Raw genomic sequence first — 22,354 nt, 5'->3', positions numbered from 1 at the left:
GTGATTTGCAGATACTGGATTTGATGCCAAGACATATTCCATTGAGGCAGAATGGCTTCCTCTCCCTGATTTCGAGTGGTATAGCACAATAACATCAACCGTTCAACAAGGTAGCTCACGTCCAGATTCTCAAAGAAAATTGAGACAGGCAATTGAAGCTGGTTCAACCAGCACTTGTCACCATCTATTAAGGAAGAGATATGGAATGTTCTTTCATATTTCCTGAATCAGATATTAGTCAATTAAGTTGCGTCACTTGTGCCCACAGGAACTGCAATCTCAGGTATAATTCAAATTGTGTTCGTTTATTGAATGCAATAACTATGATTAATGGTAAACATTCAACAAGAGGGAGGTGTGGTAGTGACTGTCTGAAATAGTTCATTATGGAAGGAGCTGAAATTATTGAGTATTAATTACTTGATGCAATTGTGACGAAGCTGTAACCTTAAAAAAGCTTATATTGTTTGCAGTTTTGTTTTGACGAGAGATTGTAAACGTTGAGGTGCCGAAGTATCTACAAAATCCGGCCTAAGTCAATAATTTAAGAGGACTTTAAGTTTGTTGTAAAACAGGTACAGTAATGGATTTGCAGTGACCGGTTCTCCCAAATCAGGTTTCCTAGTTTGTTTTTAGCTGCAGCAGCGAGCAGCTGTTCGGGGCCCAGAAGAGTTGGAGCTTCAGTAAATGATTCCTAACTGTGATTTCCACTGAAATCTCTCTTCATGCTGAACGGCATGTATGAATCTTTGACTGAATTTACATTTTGTCAAGAGGGCTCTTTATGGGATATTACGAGATGGGAATAGGTATTTAGTAATGGGTACTGTATCCATGGTTCGATTCAGTTTTTCAGCAGCTAAATTATTCTAAATTCCTCTTTATTTTGCTTCTATTTTAACTATTGCCTTTAAATAAATGCTGTCTTGCTTATCATCGAGTGGTTTGATCAGTTGCATGACATCTGGAACACCCACTTCACGTTTACACTTAAAATGAGAAAAGGTTATGATTGAGGCTACCTTCTTAAAATATTTGGATGTAGTCTGATCTGGTCCATAACATAGTAAAATGTGCGATTTTTTCAGCAGCCTGAGTTTTCCACTGAGTCAATTCTTTGGAAAGGTTCAAAAACTTTCACATTACAGCGGGCAGTTGACGGCTTGAAAGCTGAAAGCCCAGTTTGAGCCAGCTCTAATGTGGAAAAGCATCGAATGTCGATGCGGGTAATGTGGCTGTCGGTGCTGCGCTCTTGCAAGAACGTGACTAGACGTTAGAAAGACAATTGTACATTTTTCCCAACAATTGAATAATCATTACCAGCAACATTCCATGACTAAAAAGGAATCTAATATTTCAACATTAACGTAAACAGTACTGTGCCTGAGACAATTGCATATTCGGCTCTTTTTGTTTTTTGGGGGGAGTATGTAAATATGATAATTCCATATCACTCAGTTTGAGGTTCTTTTTGCAGCCATTTACTTTCAAAATGATACACGTGACAGGACGACAGAACGCCCATGCGTTGTTGCGAATTTAATGAAGAGAGAGGGAGGTGTTCAATGACGATGAAAAAGTTTGGACTGGACTGTATTAGTGAATGTTTGCATGCTTAATGTTAATACAATATACTTGTACCTGTATATGTGTTGTGGTGTACTGATAGGAAGCGACTAAAGTTTTTAAAAATAAACCTATGTCTCATGGTCGTTCATGTTTTGGAGGGGATGTTTTGTAAGACTATAACTTTAAGAGGTGCAATGTGTTCTGTTTTGTTTATAGAGTCATAGAGTCATAGAGATGTACAGCATAGAAAGAGACCCTTCGGTCCAACCCGTCCATGCCGACCAGATATCCCAACCCAATCTAGTCCCACCTGACAGCACCCTGCCCATATCCCTCCAAACCCTTCCTATTCATATACCCATCCAAATGCCTCCTAAATGTTGCAATTGTACCAGCCTCCACCACATCCTCCGGCAGCTCATTCCATACACGTACCACACTCATCGTGAAAAAGTTGCCCCTTAGGTCGTTTTTATATCTTTCCCCTCTCACCCTAAACCTATGCCCTCTAGTTCTGGACTCCCCAACCCCAGGGAAAACACTTTGCCTATTTATCCTATCTATGCCCCTCATAATTTAGTAAACCTCTATAAGGTCATCCCTCAGCCTCTGACGCTCTGGGGAAAACAGTCCCAGCCTGTTCAGCCTCTCCCTGTAGCTCAGATCCTCCAATCCTGGCAACATCCTTGTAAATCTTTTCTGAATCCTTTCAAGTTGCACAACATCTTTCCGATAGGAAGGAGACCAGAATTGCACGCAATATTCCAACAGTGGCCTAACCAATGTCCTGTACAGCCGCAACATAACCTCCCAACTCCTGTGCTCAATACTCTGCCCAATAAAGGAAAGCATATCAAACGCCCTCTTCACTATCCTAATTACCTGCACTCAAGGTCACTTTGTTTAGCAACACTCCCTAGGACCTTACCATTAAGTGTATAAGTCCTGCTAAGATTTGCTTTCCCAAAATGCAGCACCTCGCATTTATCTGAATTAAACTCCAGCTGCCACTTCTCAGCCCATTGGCCCATCTGGTCAAGATCCTGTTGTAATCTGAGGTGACCCTCTTCGCTGTCCACTGCACCTCCAATTTTGGTGTCATCTGCAAACTTGCTAACTGTACCTCTTATGCTCGCATCCAAAAGAGAGATATTAAGATAGAGGTACTGAGCTGAATATTTGAAACTAATAGCATAAACAGTTTGTGAGGCTATGAGGTTTTTTTTAAAATTGTGAAATATTTAAAGCAGCCGTGATGGGTGGGATGAAGCTCCCCTCGGGACAAGATTTTCAGTTTTAGGTTTTTTTGTGAAGAAGTTTCTGGGGTTGTAAGCTGCGTTTCAAACCTGTAGTTTATTTCTCCTTGATAATATTTTTCTCAGCGTTTTCTCTTGAAGTTTTTGTTTTTGTTTCCTTTTGGATTGGAGAAGTGCATGCCTGACAATTTATTTCATAGAATTTGGTTTTACAACGGGTGTGTTTATGAAATGTTATTGTATTGAGTACTTACAGTTAGGCAGTTAAACAATTTCTAATTCTATTACTTTATCCAGTCACTTTAAGTTATCACAAATCCGTCTTTATTTATTGTATTTCAAATATAATGTAGAATAAAGTGTGTTTCCATTCAAGATAGGTAGTTTGCATTTTGACTGCAATGTCGGGCATACGACTTTAAAATAAGAAAAGGTTAAGTTCATGAATTTTGAGGTGGTTTGGTCTGGTTCATATCAATGGAACTTGAATGTGCCACGAAAAATGTAACTTACCCCCTTAGAGAAGAGAAACATGGATTTTGAGAGGGATGCAATGGAATAACTGAGAAGTGTGCTCACGTGGATGTGAGAGCCACAGTGTCCATACGAGGGACTGTAGTGATTTACAGATATTCAATTTAGTGCTAGGATATCTTCCATTGAGGAAGAGTGCATTCCTCTCCCTGAGTTTGAGTGGAACAGAATAATGACATCAGCGGCTCAACAATCAGTTCATTACAACATTCTCAAAGACAACGAAGGATGCACAAAAGCCAGTTCAACTCGTGCAGCCCACGACCCACAAGTTTAGAAAAAGGAACTTGAATGTTGTTTCATATTTCCTGAATCAGATGTAAATCAGTTGAGTTAATCCAAAATCTAAAATATCAATTCTGTGTTAATCCTTTCCTTTAGGTTCAGGCACAGCATCAACTTATTCGCCTGAGGACCAATCAACTAGAGAATCTTTTGAGCAGGCGTCACATATACCCACAGGAACTGGAACCGCAGGTATAGGTCAAATTGGTTCATTTGTTAAATGCAATGGTGACATTCAGCAGGTGGTAGGTGAGGTTGTGACTGATTGGAATGGTTCATTGTTTCGTTGCATGAAATTATTGGGTAATGATTCGTTGATGGAATTGTAGGGATGCTGTCCCTTTAAAATGATTATTTATCCTGGGTTTCTTTGAAGAGAGTTTGTAAAGGCTGAAACACTGGAATGTCTACTGGAGCTGGCCTCAATTAGTAAATGAGTAGTATTTTAGTTTTTTTATACAGATCTAAGAATTGAAGAGAAACAGCCAATTGTCCCAAAACAGATTTTATATATTTTTTGCTGTACCAGTGAGATGCTGTTTGGGTTCAGGAAGACTTGAAGCTTCAAAGAACCATAAGACATAGGAGCAGACATTAGGCCATTTTCCCATCGAGTCTGCTCTGCCACTCAATCATGACTGAGAGGTTTTTCAATTCCATTCTCTCGCTTCCTTCCTTTAACTCTTGATTCCCTTGAATAATTAAGAATCCATTTGTTGCATTCTTAAACATACATCATGACCTACTTTTTGACAAGGGGTGTCTTGATGGGATGTTGCTTCATTGGAAAAGCCAATTAATATTGGGTATGGTATTTATGATTCAGTTTTGTTTTCAATTGCTAAGTTATTCTAAATTCCTCTTGTTTTTGTTTGTATTTTATTCGTACTGTTTAAACAAATTGTTTTGCTAACATCAAGCGGTTTGCCCAGTGGCATCACATTTGGAACATACACTTCACGTTTCCCTTTAAAATAAGAAAGGGTCAGCTTTGAGGCTAACTTGTTGAACATTTTGAGGAGGTTTGGTCTGGTCGACAACAGAGAAAAATGTGTGACTGTTTCAGCAGTTTGATTTCTCCACTGAGTGACTCGATTAAAAAGGTGCAGAAAATTTATCAGCACAGAGGAATATCAGAAGGCATTTGACAGCCTGAAATCTGTAAGCCCAATGTTAGCAAACCCTAGTGAGACAAATACATTCAAGTTGACTCTTTCTGTTTACCCTATCCATGTCTTTCATTGTTTTGTAAATCTTGATAAGGTCATCCCTCAGCCTCTGACGCTCCGGGAAAAACAGCCCCAACCTATTCAGCCTTTCCCAAAAGCTCAAATCCTCCAAACCTGACAACATCCTTGAAGGTCTGTTCTGAACCCATTCAAGTTTCACAACAACCCTCCGGTCGGAGGGAGATCAGAATTGCATGCAACATTCCAAAATTGGCCTAACCAACATACCGTACAGACACAACATGACCTCTCAAATCCAACACTCAACACTCTGACCAGAAAAGGAAATCATAGGGTAAATGTAGGGGTATGGGTGGGTTGCGCTTCGGCGGGTCGGTGTGGACTTGTTGGGCCGAAGGGCCTGTTTCCACACTGTAAGTAATCTAATCTAATACAAGACGCCTTCTTCGCTGTCCTATCTACCTGCGACTCTACATTCAAGGAGTTATGTTCCAGCAGTCCAGTTCACCAACGCTCCCAAGGGCCCTACCATTAAGTGTACAAGTCCTGCCCTGATTTGCTTTTCCAAAATGCAGCACCTCAGATTTATCCAAATTACACTCTAACTGCCACCCCTCAGTCCATTGGCCCATCTGATCAGGCTCACGTTGTAATCTGAGGTATTCTTTTTCGCTGTCCACCACACCTCCAAATTCTGGCGTCATCTGCAAAATTACTAACTTTACCTCCTATGTCCACATCCAAATTTTTTACATAAATGACAAAAAGCAGTGGATCCTGCACTGACCATTGTGGCACTTCACTGGTCACAGACCTTCAACCTGAAAAGCCACCCTCCGCCTACACCCTTTGTCTTCTACCTTCGAGTTAGTTCTATATCCAAATGACTAGCTCTCCTTGTAATCCCTGAGAGCTAAGCTTGCTAATCAATCTCCCACTGGGAACCCTGTCGAACGCCTTACTGAAGTCCATGTGGATCACATCCAGCACGCTGCCCTCGTGAATCCTCTTTCTTACTTCTTCAAGTAACTCAATCAAGTTATTAAGGCATAAATTCCCACGCACAAAGACATGTTGACTATCGCTTAGTAGTCTTTGCCTTTCCAAATACGCGTAAATCCTGTCCCTCAGGTTTCCCTCCAACAACTTGCCCATCACCGACGTCAAGCTCACTGGTCTATAGTTCCCTGGTTGTCCTTCTCACCTTTCTTAAATAGTGGTACCACATTTGTCAACCTTCAGTCGTCTGGCACCTCACTTGTGACTATCAATGTTACAAATATCTCAGCAAGGGGCCCAGTAATCACCTCTCCCGTTTTCCACAGAGTTCTGTGGTAAACCTGATCAGATCTTGGTGATGTATTCACCTTTATGCGTTTCAAGACATCCAGCACTTCCTTCTTTGTAATATGGACATTTTTCAAGATGTCAGCATCTATTTCCCTATATTCTATATCTTCCATGTCCTTTTCTACAATAAACACTGATGCAATATGCAAGTTTACTATCTCCCCCATCTCCTGCAGCTCCACACAAAGGTCTCCTTGCTGATCTTTGAAAGGCCCTAATCTCTCCGTAGTTACCCTTTTGTCCTTAATGTATTTGTAAAAAGCTTTTGAATTCTTCTTGACCCGATTTGCCAAGACTATCTCATGTACCCCATTTGCTCTTCTGACTTCCTTCTTAAGTATACTCCTACTGTCTTTATACTCTTCCAAAGATTCAATCGATCTGTCTTGTCTATACCTGACATATGCTTCCTTCTTTTCCTTAACCAAACACTGAATTTCTCCAGTCATCATGCATTCCCTACACCTACCAGCCTTTCCATTCACTCTAAAATGAATAAACTGTATCTGGACTCTCATTACCCCATTTTGAAGGCTTCCCATTTTCCAGCCATCCCTTTCCCTGCGAACAACTGCCCCCAATCAGTTTTTGAAAGTTCTTGCCTAATACCATCAAATTTACCTTCCTCCAATTTAGGACTTCAAGTTTTAGATCTGGTCTATCCTTTTTCATTACTACCTAAAAACTAATAGAATTATGGTCGCTGGCCCCAAACTATGGCAGTCCCAGTCTATGTTTGGAAAGTTAAAATCCCCTACCATAACCACCGTATCATCCTTACAGATAAGTGTGATTTCCTGACAAATTTGTTTATCAAATTCCCGCTGACTGTTAGGGGGTCTATAAATCAATCCCGATAAGGTGATCATCTGACTTTACTGTTAGTCCTCCTGCATTGAAATAAATGCAATTTATAAGTGCTATCTTGTTCAGTGCTTGGTCCCTTCCTGTCCTGACTGCTTAACTCGCTTCATTTCTCAACTGTACTAGTCTCAGATTGATCTATCTCATCACTATCTCCGTGGGTTTCCACCTCCGCACCCACCACGACTATACTAGTTAAAACCTTGCCGAGCAGTTCAAGCAAGTCTCCCTGCTGGTATGTTAGTCCCCTTCCAATTCGGGTGCAATCCATCCTTCTTTTACAGGTCACTTCTATCTCAGAAGAGATTCCAATCATCCAAAAATGTGAATCCTTCTCCCATACACCAGCTCTTCAGCCACGCATTCATCTATTCTACCTTCCTATTCCGACCCTCACTAGCTCGTAGCACCAGGAGTAATTCAGATATTACTACCCTCGAAGACCTCTTTTTTAAATTCTTGTTTAGCTTTCTGTATACTCCACTCAGAATGTCATCCTTTTCCCTTCCTATGTCGTTGGTTCCAATGTGTACAATGACGTTCTGCTGGTCCCTTCCCCCTTTGAGAACATTCTGCACCCTCTGGCAGCAGGGAGGTAGCACTCTATTCTGGTTTTCGCGCCTAACCACAGTAACGTCTGTCTATGTCTCTGATTGGGAAGTCCCCTAAATCAGTCGATTTCTTGGGACCTAACGTACCCCTCATTACATTAGAGCCTGTATCGGTACCAGAAACTTGCCTGTTCGTGCTACTTTCACCAAAGAATCCATCACCCCCTACATTTCCAAAACAGTATACCTGCTTGAAATGGGGATAGTCACCGAATAGTTCTGCACTACCTGCCTACCTCTCTTAACGTACCTGGAGTTATCTCATCTCTGTGACTCTATCTGCGGTTTTTCTCCCTTCCTATAACTGCCATCCATTGCACCCCCTTGCTCTTGTAAATTCCTTATTGCCCTTAACAGTCGCTCCAACTGATCCATTCCATCTGATAGCATTAGAAACCAACAGCATTTGTTGCAGATATAATCCTCAGTAAGATGTAAACTCTCCCTAAACTCCCACATCTGACAAGAAGAGCATTTTTACTCCTTCCAATCCACAGACCCAGAAAATAGCCCCGTCTTATTCCTGTACAAAACACTGATCCAGGCTAAATTAATACTTATGACTTCTGAGACATATCTCAACAAAACATATCTCAATAAAGAACCCACTCGATTCACTATTGTAGATTTATAGCAAGGCAATACTTAAAACTATTCACTTTTCTGTTTCTGTGCTATGAATTCTTTCAAGATCAGTTGTGAATTTCGTTGTTTGTTAAATTTCCTAGACACACTCTGGTGTCCAGCGATGTATGAATTCAAACAGCAAATGCAATAACTGCACAGTTTCAATGCTGTGTCAGTTAGCAGTTTGGTTTCTTTCTGCCTAGGCATCTAAGTAATTTATAATTCTGTTAAGTTTACAATCGTTTCAAGTCATACCAATTTCGACTTTATTTCATTGTATTTTAAATATAATGTTTGAATAAAGTGTGTTTTGATTCAAGACTGATGGCTTGAAGCATCGAATTGCATCCAGAACGCAACGCCTGGCACTTGCCTTTAAAATAAGAAATGTCTAGGGCTATCTTCTTCACATCTTTTGAAGTGGTTTGGTCTGGTTCATAACAAAAGTGCGTGACAGTGATTCACAAACTGTAACTTAGTCCCTTAGACAAGTGGGCATGGACTTTGAGAGTAAGTAATAGCTGAGAATAGCTGCAGAGCCGGATGAATGTGAGAGTCACAGTGTCCGAAATAAAGGGACTGTAGTGACTTTTGCATATTCAGTTTAGTACTAAGATAGAGCCCATTGAGGCAGAGTGGATTCCTCTCCCGGATTTAGAATGGTACATCAGCAGTTCAATCAGGTGGCTCACCATCAGTTTCTCAAGGGCAACCAAGGACTGGCAACAAAACTTGATTCAACCAGCACATCCTACCACGCATGAAAGATTAAAAAAGAATGTGTAATGTTATTGCATACTTCCTGAACCAGATATTTAACCAGTTGAGTTGATCTAAAATCTGAAATGTTTCTTCTGTGTTTATCCTTTGCCTCAGATTCACACACAGCATCAACTCATTCGTCTGAGGAACAAACAACTAGAGAATCATTTGAGCAGGCGTCACTTACGCCCACAGGAACTGCAATCTCAGGTACAAATCAAATCGGGTTCATTTGTTCAATTGAATACCTGTGGGTAACGGTGGACAGTCGACAAGAGGTAGGTGTCGTACTGACTGACTGGAACAGTTAGTTATTGAAGTATTGCATATTCAATTTAGTACTAAGATAGAGCCCATGAGGCAGAGTGGATTCCTCTCCCGGATTTAGAATGGTACAGCACAATGACATTAGCAGCTCAATCAGGTGGCTCACCATCAGATTCTCAAGAGCAACCAAGGACGGGCAACAAAAGCTGATTCAACCAGCACAGCCTACCACGCATGAAAGACTAAAAAAAAAGATGTGTAATATTATTGAATATTTCCTGAACCAGATATTTAACCGGTTGAGTTGATCTAAAATCTAAAATGCTCCTTCTGTGTTTATCCTTTGCCTCAGATTCACACACAGCGTCAACTCATTCGTCTGAGGAACAAACAACTAGAGAATCATTTGAGCAGGCGTCACTTACGCCCACAGGAACTGCAATCTCAGGTACAAATCAAATTGGGTTCATTTGTTCAATTGAATAACTGTAGGCAATTGTGCACGGTCACAAGAGGTAGGTGTCGTACTGACTGACTGGAATAGTTAGTTATTGAAGTAATCAGAATTATTGAGTAATGGTTCCTTGATGCAATTGAGATGATGCTGTCACTTTAAAGAGCCTAGTTTGTTATGGGGTTTTTTGAAGCGGAAACTAACATTTCAATGTTTCAGTTGCGACTAATATATCGGAGACAACTGCATATTCTGAAAACAGCGCCTTTAACGTTTTTGGGAAGATCTGCAGATTAAAATTTCAAACGATTAAGATTGAGCTTATTATTGGAGCCATTCAATTTGAAAATTGTCTATGTGGCAGGACAACAGCACATAATTGCCAATACGTTGTTGCAAATTGAAGAAAGAAAGAGGGGGAGCGTTCAGGTAACAAGAAGAAAAGGCTGTACTGGGCTGTAGTTGTGAATGTTTGGGTGCTTAATGTCAATGTGGTGGATATCAATACATGTAAAGTTGTGTGAAAGGTTTTTAAAAGTAAGGCTATCTTTTCATATTGATGATTCATTTTTTTGTGAGGGGGTGTTGTGGCAATGCTACGTCTTTCAGAGCTGTAATGTGCTATGTTTTCTTTTGAAGAGAGATGTTAAAACAGAGGTACCAATCTACGTATTTGAATTTTGTAAATTAAACAGCTTGTGAGACCTTGAGGCTTTTATTAAAGTTGGAATATTAGAAGCAGCCTGAATGGGTGGGATCAAGTTTCCCTAGAGCCAGCATTTTCAGTTATACTTCTTTTCTGTAGCAGTTGCTTGTGTTTTGATGCTGCATTTCAAAGCTGTAGTACATTTCTTCTTGGAACTTTCTTCCTCAGAGTTTCCTGTTCATGTTGTTTTCAATGGGGACTGGACTATTGCATCGCTCACAATCTATTTTAATGAATTTCTCTTTACAACAAGATTGTTTATTAAATGTAACTGCGTTGAACATTTTTTTGTTTGGCTGTTAAATTGTTTTATAATTCTGATAGGTTTTCCAGTAGTTTCACGTTATCCTTATTCCATCTTTTTTATAGCATTTTAAATATTTTGCATGAATAAAGTGTGTTTTAATTTAAGACTGGTAGTTTGACTAATCGAATTGCATCTGGAATGCAACACCTGGCAGTTGCCTTAAAATCTAAGAAAAAGGTTCGGGTTTAGGCTGTCTTCTTCATATATTTTGAGGTGTTTAGGACTGGTTCATAACAAAAGAGCGTGATAGTGACTCGGAAAATGGACTTTGAGAAGAATGCAATTCAATAGCTGAGAAGAGTTGTCATATGAATGTGAGAGTCACAGTGTCCGAAATATAGGGACTGTATTAAATTTAGTGCTAGGACATACTCCATTGAGGTAGAGTGTATTCCTGTCCCTGATTTCGAGTGGTACAGCAGAATGACATCAGCTGTTCAACAAGGCAGTTCACGACTAGATTCTCAAAGACAACTTCGGGACAAACACCGAAAGCTGGTTTAACCAGCGTAGCCCACGTCTTAGGAACAATTTAAAAAGATATGGAATGTTATTTGATATTTCCTGGACCAGATATTAACCAGTTGAGCTGACCTGACATCTAAAACGTCTCTTCTGTGTTTAGATCCAGACACAGCATCAAATCATTCGCCTGAAGAACAATCAACTGGAGAATCTTTTCAGCAGTCGTCACATATGCCCACTGGAACTGCAACCTCAGGTATAAGTGAAATTGCATTCATTTATAAAATTCAAAGCATATGAGTAATGGTACAGTGTCAACAAGAGGTAGGTGTGGTAGTGAATGGCTGAAATGGTTCGTTATTGAGGGAGATAGAATTATTGAGTAATGATTCCTGGATACAATTAAAACTATGCTGTCACTTTAACAAGCTGATATTGTTTTGGGATTTTTCCACGACACATTGTAAACGTTGAGATACTGAAGTGTCTACTGAGTCCGGCCTAACTCAATAATTTAAGAGGACTTTAGGTTTGATTTGAAACGGATGCAACAATGGAAGTGGAGTGTTCAGTTCTTCCAGAACAAGTTTCTAGTTTGTAAAAAAAGTATTATATAGCTACAGCATCCAGGAACTGTTTGGGTCGCAGAAGAGTTAAAGCTTCAGTAAGTGATTACCAACTGTGACTTCCACTGAAAATTCTCTTCATGTTGAATGGCATGTATGAATCTGTCGCTAAATTTTCCATTTTGCTAAAGGGACTGTTTATGGGGTATTACGAGACGGAAACAGTTAATTAGTAATGGATACAATATCAATGTCTTGATTCTGTTTTCCAATAACTAATTTATTCGAAATTCCTCTTTCTTTTGTGTCTAGTTTAGCTATTGTCTTTAAGTAAGTTTTGTTCTGCTTACCATCGAGTGGTTTTAGCATTTGCAACACATCGGGAACACCCACTTCACGTTTACCTATAAAATAAGCATAGGTTAGTGTTGAGGCAACCTTCTTAAAATATTTTGATGGAATCTGGTCTGGTCCATAACACAGTAAAATGTGAGCAACTATAAGCAGTGTGATTATTCCACTGGGCGACTTCTTTAGAAAGGTGCAGAAAATTTCACAGTACAGAGTTATGTCAGAAGGCATTTGACAGCCTGAAAGCTGGAAGACCAGTGTTAGCCAGCTCTAATGAGGCAAAGACGTTCAAGGTGGCGTCGGTACTGCACTCTTCTAAGAACGAGAGGATAGAAAGAAAACTTTCTGAATGAATTTTTTTCTGAATGAATAATCATCAGCAGAAATATTCCAGGATTGAGACGGAAACTATCATTTTAACATTTACATTAACAGTAATGTGTCTGGAAAAATTGCATATTCTGATAATAGCACCTTTAATTTTTTTGAGGACTTAAGGATGAAAATTCCAAATTATTTATCTTGAGCTTATTATAGCCATTTAATTCAAAAATGATACACGTGACAGAATTCAGAATGACACAGCATCATTTGCCGATGCATTGTTGCGAGATTTGTGGGCGGCACGGTGGCACAGTGGTTAGCACTGCTGCCTCACAGCGCCAGAGACCCGCGTTCAATTCCCGCCTCAGGCGACTGACTGTGTGGAGTTTGCAGGTCAGGTGAATTGGCCATGTTAAATTCCCTGTAGTGTTAGGTAAGGGGTAAATGTAGGGGTATGGGCGGGTTGCGCTTCGGCGGGTCGGTGTGGACTTGTTGGGCCGAAGGGCCTGTTTCCACACTGTAATGTAATCTAATCTAAAAAATATACTGAAGGAAGAGAGAGGTGTTCAGTGACGAGAAAGAAAAACTCTGGATAGGATAGGAAAAAAAAAGCCTCCTTTGTAGACTGATGGTTCATGTTTTGGAAGGGGAGTTTATGTCCTGTTTTCGTTAAATGAGAGATTTTAAGAGGGAGGTATCAAGCTGACTATTGGAAACCAATAACGTAAACAGTTTGTGAGGTCTTTATTTTTTGGGAAAAAAAGTGGACTATTCGAAGCAGCCTAACTAGGTGGGAACAATTTCCCTTCGGGACAGGATTTTCAGTTTTAGTGTTTTCGGGTGCAGTTGCTGGACTCTTGAAGCTGCATTTCAAAGCTGCTAGGGTAAAGACCATTGAGGAAGAGTGGCTTCCACTTCCTGATTTCGAATGAGGCAGCGCAATGACATCATCCGTTCAATAAGGCAGCTCACCACCAGATTCTCAAAGACAAATCATGACAATAAAAGTTTTCACGACCAGAGCAGCCCACGCCCCACGGAAGATTAAAAAAAATGAATGTTATTTCCTATTTCCTGTATGGATATGAACCAGTTCAGTTGATCTGAAATGTAAAATGTCTCTTTTGTGTTCGTCCTTTGCTTCAGAAACAGACACAGCATCAACTCGTTCACTTGAGGAACAATCAACTGGAGAATCCTTTGGGCAGGCGTCACATACGCCCACAGGAACTGCAATCTCAGGTATAAGGCAAATTGCAGTCATTTCTTAAATTCAATAACCGTGAGTAATGGTGCACGGTCAAGGAGGCATCAGTGAGGTCCTAACTGACTTGAATAGTTAGTTATTGAAGGAGCTGGAATTATAGAGTAATGATTCCTTCATGGACTTATGGCGATGCTGTAAAACCACTTTAAAATGAATATTTCCTCCTGAGTTTTTTGAAGAGAGTCTGTAAAAACGTAAGCCTAATGGAGCTGTCCTCACTCAGTAAATGAAAAGTCCTTGATGTACTGTTTTACAACAGATCTACGATTGGAATTGGAGTGGCCAATTCAGCCAAATCAGATTTTTTTCGTTTTTTTTTAGCTGTAGCAGTGAAACGCTGCTTGGGTTCCAAAAGAGTTGAAGCTTCATAAGACCATAAGATATAGGAGCAGAAATTAAACCATTCAGCCACTACATCTGCTTCACAAATCGATGTTTGATCGGTTTCTCAAGTCCATTCTCTCACTTACTCCCCATAACTCTTGATTCTCTTGCATCATCAAAACCCTACCTATCTCAGACTTAAATATGTTCGATGACCTCGCCTCCGCAGCCGACTGTGGCAATGAACTAACCTTTTAGAAATCATTTCTAACACTAACTTTCCCTGAAATCTCTCTTCATGTTCAACGGCATGGAAGAATCTGTGTCTGAATTTACCTGTTTGACAATTTGTGTGTTTATGTAATGCTGCTATATTGAAACGGTTAAGTAATAATGGGTACTGTATCTATGATTCAGTTCATTTTTCTCATAGTTAAGTTATTCTAAATTCCTCTTTCTCTTGTTTGTGTTTTAATCAAATTGTTGAAATTGATTGGATTTTGCTTAACATCAAGTGGTTTGTCCAGTATCATCACATCTGGAGCATCCACTTCATGTTTAACTTTAAACTAATAAAAGGTTAGGGTCCAGGCTTCCTTCTTAAAACAAATCTGGTCTCATTCATAACACAATAAAATATCCAGTCTTTTAGCAGTGTCATTTCTCCACTGAGTGACTTGATTGAAAATGTGCAGAAAATTTCACAGCACAGAGGAATGTCAGAAGGCATTTGACAGCCTGAAAGCAGGATGCGCAGTGTTAGCCCGCCCTAATAAGGCAAATACATTCAAAGTGTATTTCTATGCGAGTAATGTGGGTGTCAGTGCTGCACTCTTGCAAGAACACTACCGGAGGTGAGAAAGACCAATTGTGTATTTTGTTTCCGACGACTTGCATAATCATCAGCAGAAATATTCCAGGATTGAAAAGGAAACCGACATTTGAACATTTATATTGCCAATAATGTGTCGGAGACAATTACATTTTCTCATAATAGCAGCTTTTTTGTGGTTTTAAGGATGAAAATTCCAGACTATTTACATTCAGCTTAGTATTGCAGCCATTTAATTTGGAAATTGTTAACGTGGCAGAATGATAGAAGGTAACTGCCGAATGGTTGTTGTGACTTTAATGAAGGAAGAGGGAGGTGTTCAGTGATTAGAAGCTGAAGTTGCAACGGACTGTAGTAGGGAATGATTTCATGAATAAACTCAATTAAATGTATATGTATCAGTTTATGCAGAGGTGTGCTAATACGATAAGACTAAAGGATTTTAAAAATCAAGCTATCTTTGTGTAGTGATGATTCATCTTTGTGTGAATTTGAGTCGTGGCACTATTATGACTTCAAGAGGTGTAATGTGTCTGGTTTCTTTTGGAGAGAGATTTTGAAACCGAGGTTTCAAGCTCTGCATCTGAAACCGATAATATAAACAGCTGGTGAGGCCTTGGCGTTTTTTGTAAAGTTGTAATTTTAGAAGCAGCCAGAATGGGTGTGATTAAAGTCCCCAAGAAACAGAATGTTGAGTTTAGTTTTTTTGAAGTAGCAGTTGCTGGAAACGTGAATCACATTTCTCCTGACTACTCTCTTTCTCTGCGTTTCTTTTGATGTAATGTAATAGTCGAGAAAACCGATCACATAATGTGAAATTCGCAGTATCCAAAATACTGTAGTTATTTACAGATATTCAATTTAGTGCTAAGATACAGTCAATTGAGGCATAGGGGATTCCTCTTCCGGATGTCGATTGGTACAACACAATGACATCAGTGGCCCATGAAGGCAGCTCTCCACCACATTCGCAAAGACCATGAGGACTGATTGGTTCAACCAGTGCAACCTACGTCCCATGAAAGATTAAGAAGAATATGGAATTTTATTTCATATTTCCTGAACCAGATATTTAATCGGTTGCGTTGATCTGAAAACTAAAATATCTCTTCTGTGTTTATCCTTTGTTTCAGATACAGACACAACATCAACTCATTCATCTGAGGAACAAACAACTAATGAATCTTTTGAGCAGGCGTCACTTATGCCCTCAGGAACTGCAATTTCAGGTACAAGTCAAATTGGGTTCATTTGTTCAATTAAATAACTGTGGGTAATGGTACACGGTCAACAAGAGTCAGTATGGTACTGACTGACTGGAATGGTTAGTTATTGAAGTAGCCAGAATTATTGAACAGCGATTCCTTGATGCAAGTATGACGATGCTGTCACTTTAAAGGCCCTATTTTGTTTTTTTTTAAGAGTGGAAGCTATCATTTCAACGATTATTTTGTCAGTAATCTGTCTGAGACAATTGCATATTTTGATAATAGCGCCTTTACTTTCCTAATGATGAAATTCCAGACTAGTCAGATTGAGATATTATTGCAATTCAATTGGAAATTGTACACATGGCATGACGACAGAACATAATAACCGGAGCTTTGTTGCCACTTTAATGAAGTAAGAGGGAAGCTTTCAGTGACGAGAAAAAAGCCTGTACTGGAATGTAGTCCTGAATGTATCCATTCTTGGTGTCAATGCAATGGATATGTATCAGCATATGTATTGCTGTGTACTATAGGACAAGACGAAACATGTATAAAAATAAAGCTACCTTTGTACATTGATGGTTCTGGTTTTTTTTGTGAGGGGGAGTTATAGCAATACTATGTGTTTAAGAGTTTAATGCGTCTTGTTTTCTTTTGAAGAGAGATTTTAAAACAGAGGTACGAAGCTATCTATTTGAGTTCAACAATGTAAACCGCTTGTGAGGCCTTGAGGTTTTTGCTTTTTAAAGTTGGAATATGAGAAGCAGCCTGACTGGGTGGTATCAAGTTCCCCGATAGCCAGGATTTTCCATTACTTTATTCGGAAGCAGTTGCTGGGGCCTGAAAGCTGCATTTGAAAGCTGCAGTACTTCTCTTCGTGAAACTTTATTTCGTAGCGTTTTCTTTTCATGTTTGTTTTCCTTTAAGACTGGACAATTGCATGCCTGACAATCCATTTTATTGGATTACTCTTTACAATGGTGGTGGGGGGGGGGAGGGTGTGGGGAAGCGACTCTGATGGATACTTACTATATGGCAGTTAAATAAATTATAAATTTGATCAGTTTTCCACTAGTTTTACGTTATCCCAATTCTACCTTTTATTGTATTTTAAATATAGTGCACGAATAAAGTGTGTTTTGATTTAAGACTGGTAATTTGATCAATCGAATTATATCCGGAATGCAACTTCCTTAAAAATAAGAAAAGATTAGGGTCCAGCCTATCTCCATATAATTTGAGGGGTTTAGGTTTAGTACATTACAAAAGAGCGTGATAGTGACTCAGAAGAACTAACGTAGTCCCTGAGAGAAATGTGACATGACTTTGAAATGAAAGCAATTGAATAGCTGAGAAGAGTGATCCCATGAATGTGAGAGTCACAGTGTCCGAAACACAGGCACTGTAGTGATTTACAGATATTCAAGTTAGTGCGAGGATAGAGTCCATTGAGGCAGATTGGATTCCTCACCCTGATTTCGAGTGGTATAACACAATGACAACAGCGCTTCAGCAAGGCAGCTCACCACCAGATTTTCAAAGACAACTAAGGGACAGGGAATGAAAGCTGATTCAGCCAGCACACCCTACTCCCACGAAACATTACAAAGGATATGGAATATTATTTCATATTTCCTGAAAGATATATTAACCAGTTGAGTTTATCTGAAATCTAAAATGTCTCTTCTGTGTGTTAGCCTTTGCTTCAGATAGAAAAACAGCATCAACTCAATCCCCGGAGGAACAATCAACTGGAGAATCTATTGGGCAGGTGTCATTTATGCCCACAGGAACTGAAATCTCAGGTATAAGTCAAATTAGGTTCATTTGTTAAATTCAATAACTGTGAGTAATGACACATGGTCAACAATCGTTAGGTGTGGTACTGGCTGTCTGAAATGAGTCGTTATTGAAGGCTGGAATTATTGAGTAATTATTCCAGGATGCAATTGTGACGATGCTGTCACTGGGAAAAGCTTATTTTATTTTGAATTATTTTGAAAGGGGGTTGTGAAGGTTGAGGTGCCGAAGTCTCTACAGATTCCGAACTAACTCAATAATGTAAGAGACTTTTGATTTACTGAAAACAGATGCAACAACGAAAGTGAAGTGGTCAGTTCTCCCAGATCAGATTAACTCTTTTTTTAAGTTGTAGCGCACATGAACTGTTTGGCTCCCAGAGGAGATCGAGCTTCAATAAATGATTCCCAACTGTGACTTGTGACATGTGACATCTATCTCTCAATTTTCCATTTTGTCAACGGGACAATTTATGGAATATTACAAGAGGGAACAGTTAATTTGTAACGTGTACTGTACCCATGGTTGGATTCAGTTTTCCTAACGCTAAGATTAGATTAGTTTCCCTACAGACCCTTCGGCCCAACAAGTCCACATCGACCCGCCGAAGCGTAACCCACCCAAACCCACTCTTACCCCTTCACCTAACACTACGGGCAATCTAGTGTGGCCAATTCACCTGACCTGCATATTTTTGGATTGTGGGAGGAAACCGGAGCACCCGGAGGAAACCCACGCAGACACGGGGAGAATGTGCAAACTCCACATAGATGGAGTTCCCAGCCTGAGGCGGGAATTGAACCCGGGTCTCTGGCGCTGCGAGGCAGCAGTGCTAACCCCTGTGCCACCGTGCCACCCACGGTATTCTAAGTGTCTCTTTCTTCTGTTTCTATTTTAAATATTATCTTTAACTAAATTTTGTTTTGCTTAGCATCGATTGGTTTATTCAGTTTCATCACATCTGGAACAGTGGACCAGAGCAGTAGTCATTGGGGACTCGATAGTTAGGGGGACAGATAGGAGGTTCTGTGAGGACGAGAGAAACTCATGGTTGGTGTGTTGCCTCCTGGGTGCTAGGGTCCGTGATGTCTCTGATCGTGTTTTGGGGATCCTTCAGGGGGAGGGAGAGCAGCCCCAAGTCGTGGTCCACATTGGCACCAACGACATAGAGATGGGGACTTGAGGCAGAAATTCAGGGAGCTAGGATGGAAGCTTAGAACTAGGACAAACAGAGTGGTTTGCTACCCGTGCCATGAGCTAGTGAGGGAGAGAAAGGAGTTGAATATGTGGCTACAGGGATGGTGCAGGAGGGAGTGTTTCGGGTTTTTGGATAATTGGAGCTCTTTCTGGGGTAGGTGGGATCTCTGCAAGCAGGATGGTCTTCATCTAAACCAGAGGGGTACCAATATCCTGGGTGGGAAATTCGCTAAAGCTATTAAGGTGGATTTAATCTAATACAGCAGGGGGATGGGAAACAAAATTGTAGGACAGGCACAGAAGAGGATGAGAGTAGGGAGTTCCAAAATCAAGTATCTGACATTGGCAAGCGAGAACCTGGATTGACGTGTGTTACTTCAACGCAAGGAGCATCTGAAATAAAGTGGGTGACCTGGCAGCATGGGTTGGTACCTGGGACATCGATGTTTTGGCCATTACGGAGACGTGGATAGAGCAGGGACAGGAATGGCGTTTGCAGGTTCCGGGATTCTGATGTTTCAGTAAGAACAGAGAAGATGGTGAAAGATTGGGAGGTGTAGCATTGTTGGTCAGGGACAATATTACAGTTGTAGAAAGGATGTTTGGGGACTCTTTAACTGAGGAAGTATGGGCTGAGGTTAGAAACAGGAGAGGAGAAGTCACCATGCTGGGAGTTTTCTATTGGCCTCCGAATAGTCCCAGAGATGTAGAGGAAAGGATAGCAAAGATGATTCTCGGTAGGAGTGAGAGAGGCAGGGTAGTTGTCATGGGGGACTTCATTTATCCAAATATTGACTGGGATCACTACAGTACGAGTACTACAGATGGGTCAGTTTTTGTCCAGTGTGTGCAGGAGAGCTTCCTAACACAGTATGTAGACAGGCCTAGAAGGGGTGAAGCCACTTTAGATTTAATACTGGGTAATGAGCCTGGCCAGGTGTTATATTTGGAAGTCGGTGAGCAATTTGGAGACAGCGATCACAATTCTGTCAGGTTTACTTTAGCTATGGAAAGGGATAGGTGTACTCCACCGAGCAAGAGATACAGCTGGGGGAAGGGAAATTACGATGCAATTAGGAAAGATTTAGGAAGCGTAGAATGGGGAAGGAAACTGCAGGGAATTAGCACATTTAAAATGTGGAGCTTATTCAAGGAAAAGCTCCTGTGTGTCCTAGATAAGTATGTACCTGTCAGGCAGGGAGGAAGATATAAAACGCGTAAGCCGTGGTTTACTAAGGAAGTGGAATACCTGGTCAAGAAGAAGAAGAAGGCTTATGTTAGGACAAAATTTACGTTAGTGCGCTTGAAGGTCACAAGGAAGTCAGGAAAGAACTAAAAAGAAGAGCCAGGAGGAGACATGTGAAGTTTTTGGCGGATAGGATCAGGGTTAACCCTCAGGCTTTCCATAGGTATGACAGGAATAAAAGAATGACGAGAGCTAAATTAGGGCCAATCAAGGATAATAGTGGGAAGTTGTGTGTGGAGTCAGAGGAGATAGGGGAAGCACTAAATAAATATTTTTCGACAGTGTTCACTATAGAAAATAAACACGTTGGCGAGGAAGATACAGAAATACTTGCATCTAGACTAGAAGAGTTTGAGGTTCACAAGGAAGAGGTATTAGAAATACTGCAGAGTGTGAAAATAGACAAGTCCTCTGGGCCAGATGGGATCTATCCGAGGATCCTCTGGGAAGCAAGGGAAGAGATTGCCGAGCCTTTGGCATTGATCTTCAAATCATCATTGTGTACAGGAATAGTGCCTGAGGACTGGAGGATAGCAAATGTGGTTCCCTTGTTCAAAAAGGGTAGTAGAGACAACCCCGGTAATTACAGACCAGTGAGTCTCATTTCAGTTGTTGGCAAAGTGTTGGAAAAGGTTATAAGAGATCGGATTTATAACCAACTAGAAAAGAATAGTCTGATCAGGGACAGTCAGCACGGTTTTGTAAAGGGTAGGTCATGCCTAACGAATCTTATTGACTTTTTTGACAAAGTGACCAAACAGGTAGATGACAGTAAACCGGTTGATGTGGTGATATAGATTTCAGGAAGGCGTTCGATAAGGTTCCCCACAGTAGGCTATTATACAAAATGTGGAGGAATGGGATTGTGGGTGACATAGAAGTTTGGATCAGTAATTGGCTTGCTGAAAGAAAACAGAGGGTTGTAGTTGATGGAACATATTCATCTTGGTATCGAGTTACCAGCGACGTACCGCAAGGGTCGGTACTGGGTCCACTGCTGTTCGTCATTTTTTATAAATGACCTGGATGAGGGCTTAGAAGGGTGGGTTAGTAAATTTGCGGACGACAGTAAGGTCGGTGGAGTTGTGGATAGTGATGAAGGATGTAGTAGGTTGCATAGAGACAGAGGTAGGATGCAGAGCTGGGCTGAGAGGTGGCAAATGGAGTTTAATGTGGACAAGTGTGAGGTGATATACTTTAGATGGAGTAATCGGAATGCAAAGTACTGGGCTAATGGTAAGATTCTTGGGTGTGCAGATGAGCAGAGAGATCTCGGTGTACATGTACACAGATCCCTGAAAGTTGCCACCCAGGTTGACAGTGTTGCATACAGTGTTTTGGCCTTTATTAATAGACGGATTGAGTTCCGGAACCAGGAGGTTATGCTGCAGCTGTACAAAACTCTGGTACAGCCACACTTGGAGTATTGTGTACAGTTCTGGTCACCACATTATAAGAAGGATATGGACACTTTGGAAAGGGTGCAGAGGAGATTTACTCGGATGTTGCCTGGTATGGAAGGAAAGTTATATGAGGAAACACATTCCTTGAGGCAGTTCTCGTTAGAGAGAAGAAGATTGAGAGATGACTTTATAGAGACATATAAGATAATGAGAGTGTTAGATAGGGTGGACAGGGAGAGCCTTTTTCCAAGTATGGGGACGGCAAACACGAGGGGACACAACTTTAAAGTGAGGGGAGGTAGGTATCAGACAGATGTCAGAGGTAATTTCTTTACTCAGAGAGTAGTAAGGGTATGGAATGCTTGCCTGCAACGGTAGTAGATTCGCCAAGTTTAAGTACATTTAAGTCGTCATTGGACAGGCATATGGATGTACATGGAATAGTGTAGGTGGGATGGGCTTCAGATTAGTATGACAGGGCGGCGCAACATCGAGGGCCGAAGGGCCTGTGCTGCTCTCTAATGTTCTATGTTCTATGTTCTAAAAGGTTAGGTTTGGGGCGACGTCAAGAATGTTTTTGGAGGTT

The 22,354-nt window shown here is 40.7% G+C and overlaps 1 protein-coding gene across 8 annotated transcripts in view; it reads left to right on the top strand.

Annotated features, from left to right (window-relative positions):
* Nucleotides 1–22,354, top strand: part of LOC122552141 (mucin-5AC-like) — a 120,657-nt gene that overhangs the window by 53,750 nt on the left and 44,553 nt on the right. For 5 of the 8 annotated variants that reach the window (XM_043694634.1, XM_043694632.1, XM_043694637.1 and 2 more), the window contains 7 exons: nucleotides 3,741–3,836; nucleotides 9,163–9,258; nucleotides 9,668–9,763; nucleotides 11,408–11,503; nucleotides 13,635–13,730; nucleotides 16,045–16,140; nucleotides 17,820–17,927. In XM_043694634.1, the coding sequence (XP_043550569.1) occupies nucleotides 3,741–3,836; nucleotides 9,163–9,258; nucleotides 9,668–9,763; nucleotides 11,408–11,503; nucleotides 13,635–13,730; nucleotides 16,045–16,140; nucleotides 17,820–17,927 (684 nt within the window). The remainder of the gene's footprint in view (nucleotides 1–3,740; nucleotides 3,837–9,162; nucleotides 9,259–9,667; nucleotides 9,764–11,407; nucleotides 11,504–13,634; nucleotides 13,731–16,044; nucleotides 16,141–17,819; nucleotides 17,928–22,354) is intronic. The other 3 variants (XM_043694635.1, XM_043694636.1, XM_043694638.1) reach the window with 3 other exon arrangements.

The sequence above is a fragment of the Chiloscyllium plagiosum genome, chromosome 8 (assembly GCF_004010195.1).
Source record: "Chiloscyllium plagiosum isolate BGI_BamShark_2017 chromosome 8, ASM401019v2, whole genome shotgun sequence".
In the NCBI taxonomy this organism is placed as follows: Eukaryota; Metazoa; Chordata; class Chondrichthyes; order Orectolobiformes; family Hemiscylliidae; genus Chiloscyllium; species Chiloscyllium plagiosum.
This window is presented reverse-complemented; position numbering and strand designations above follow the sequence as displayed.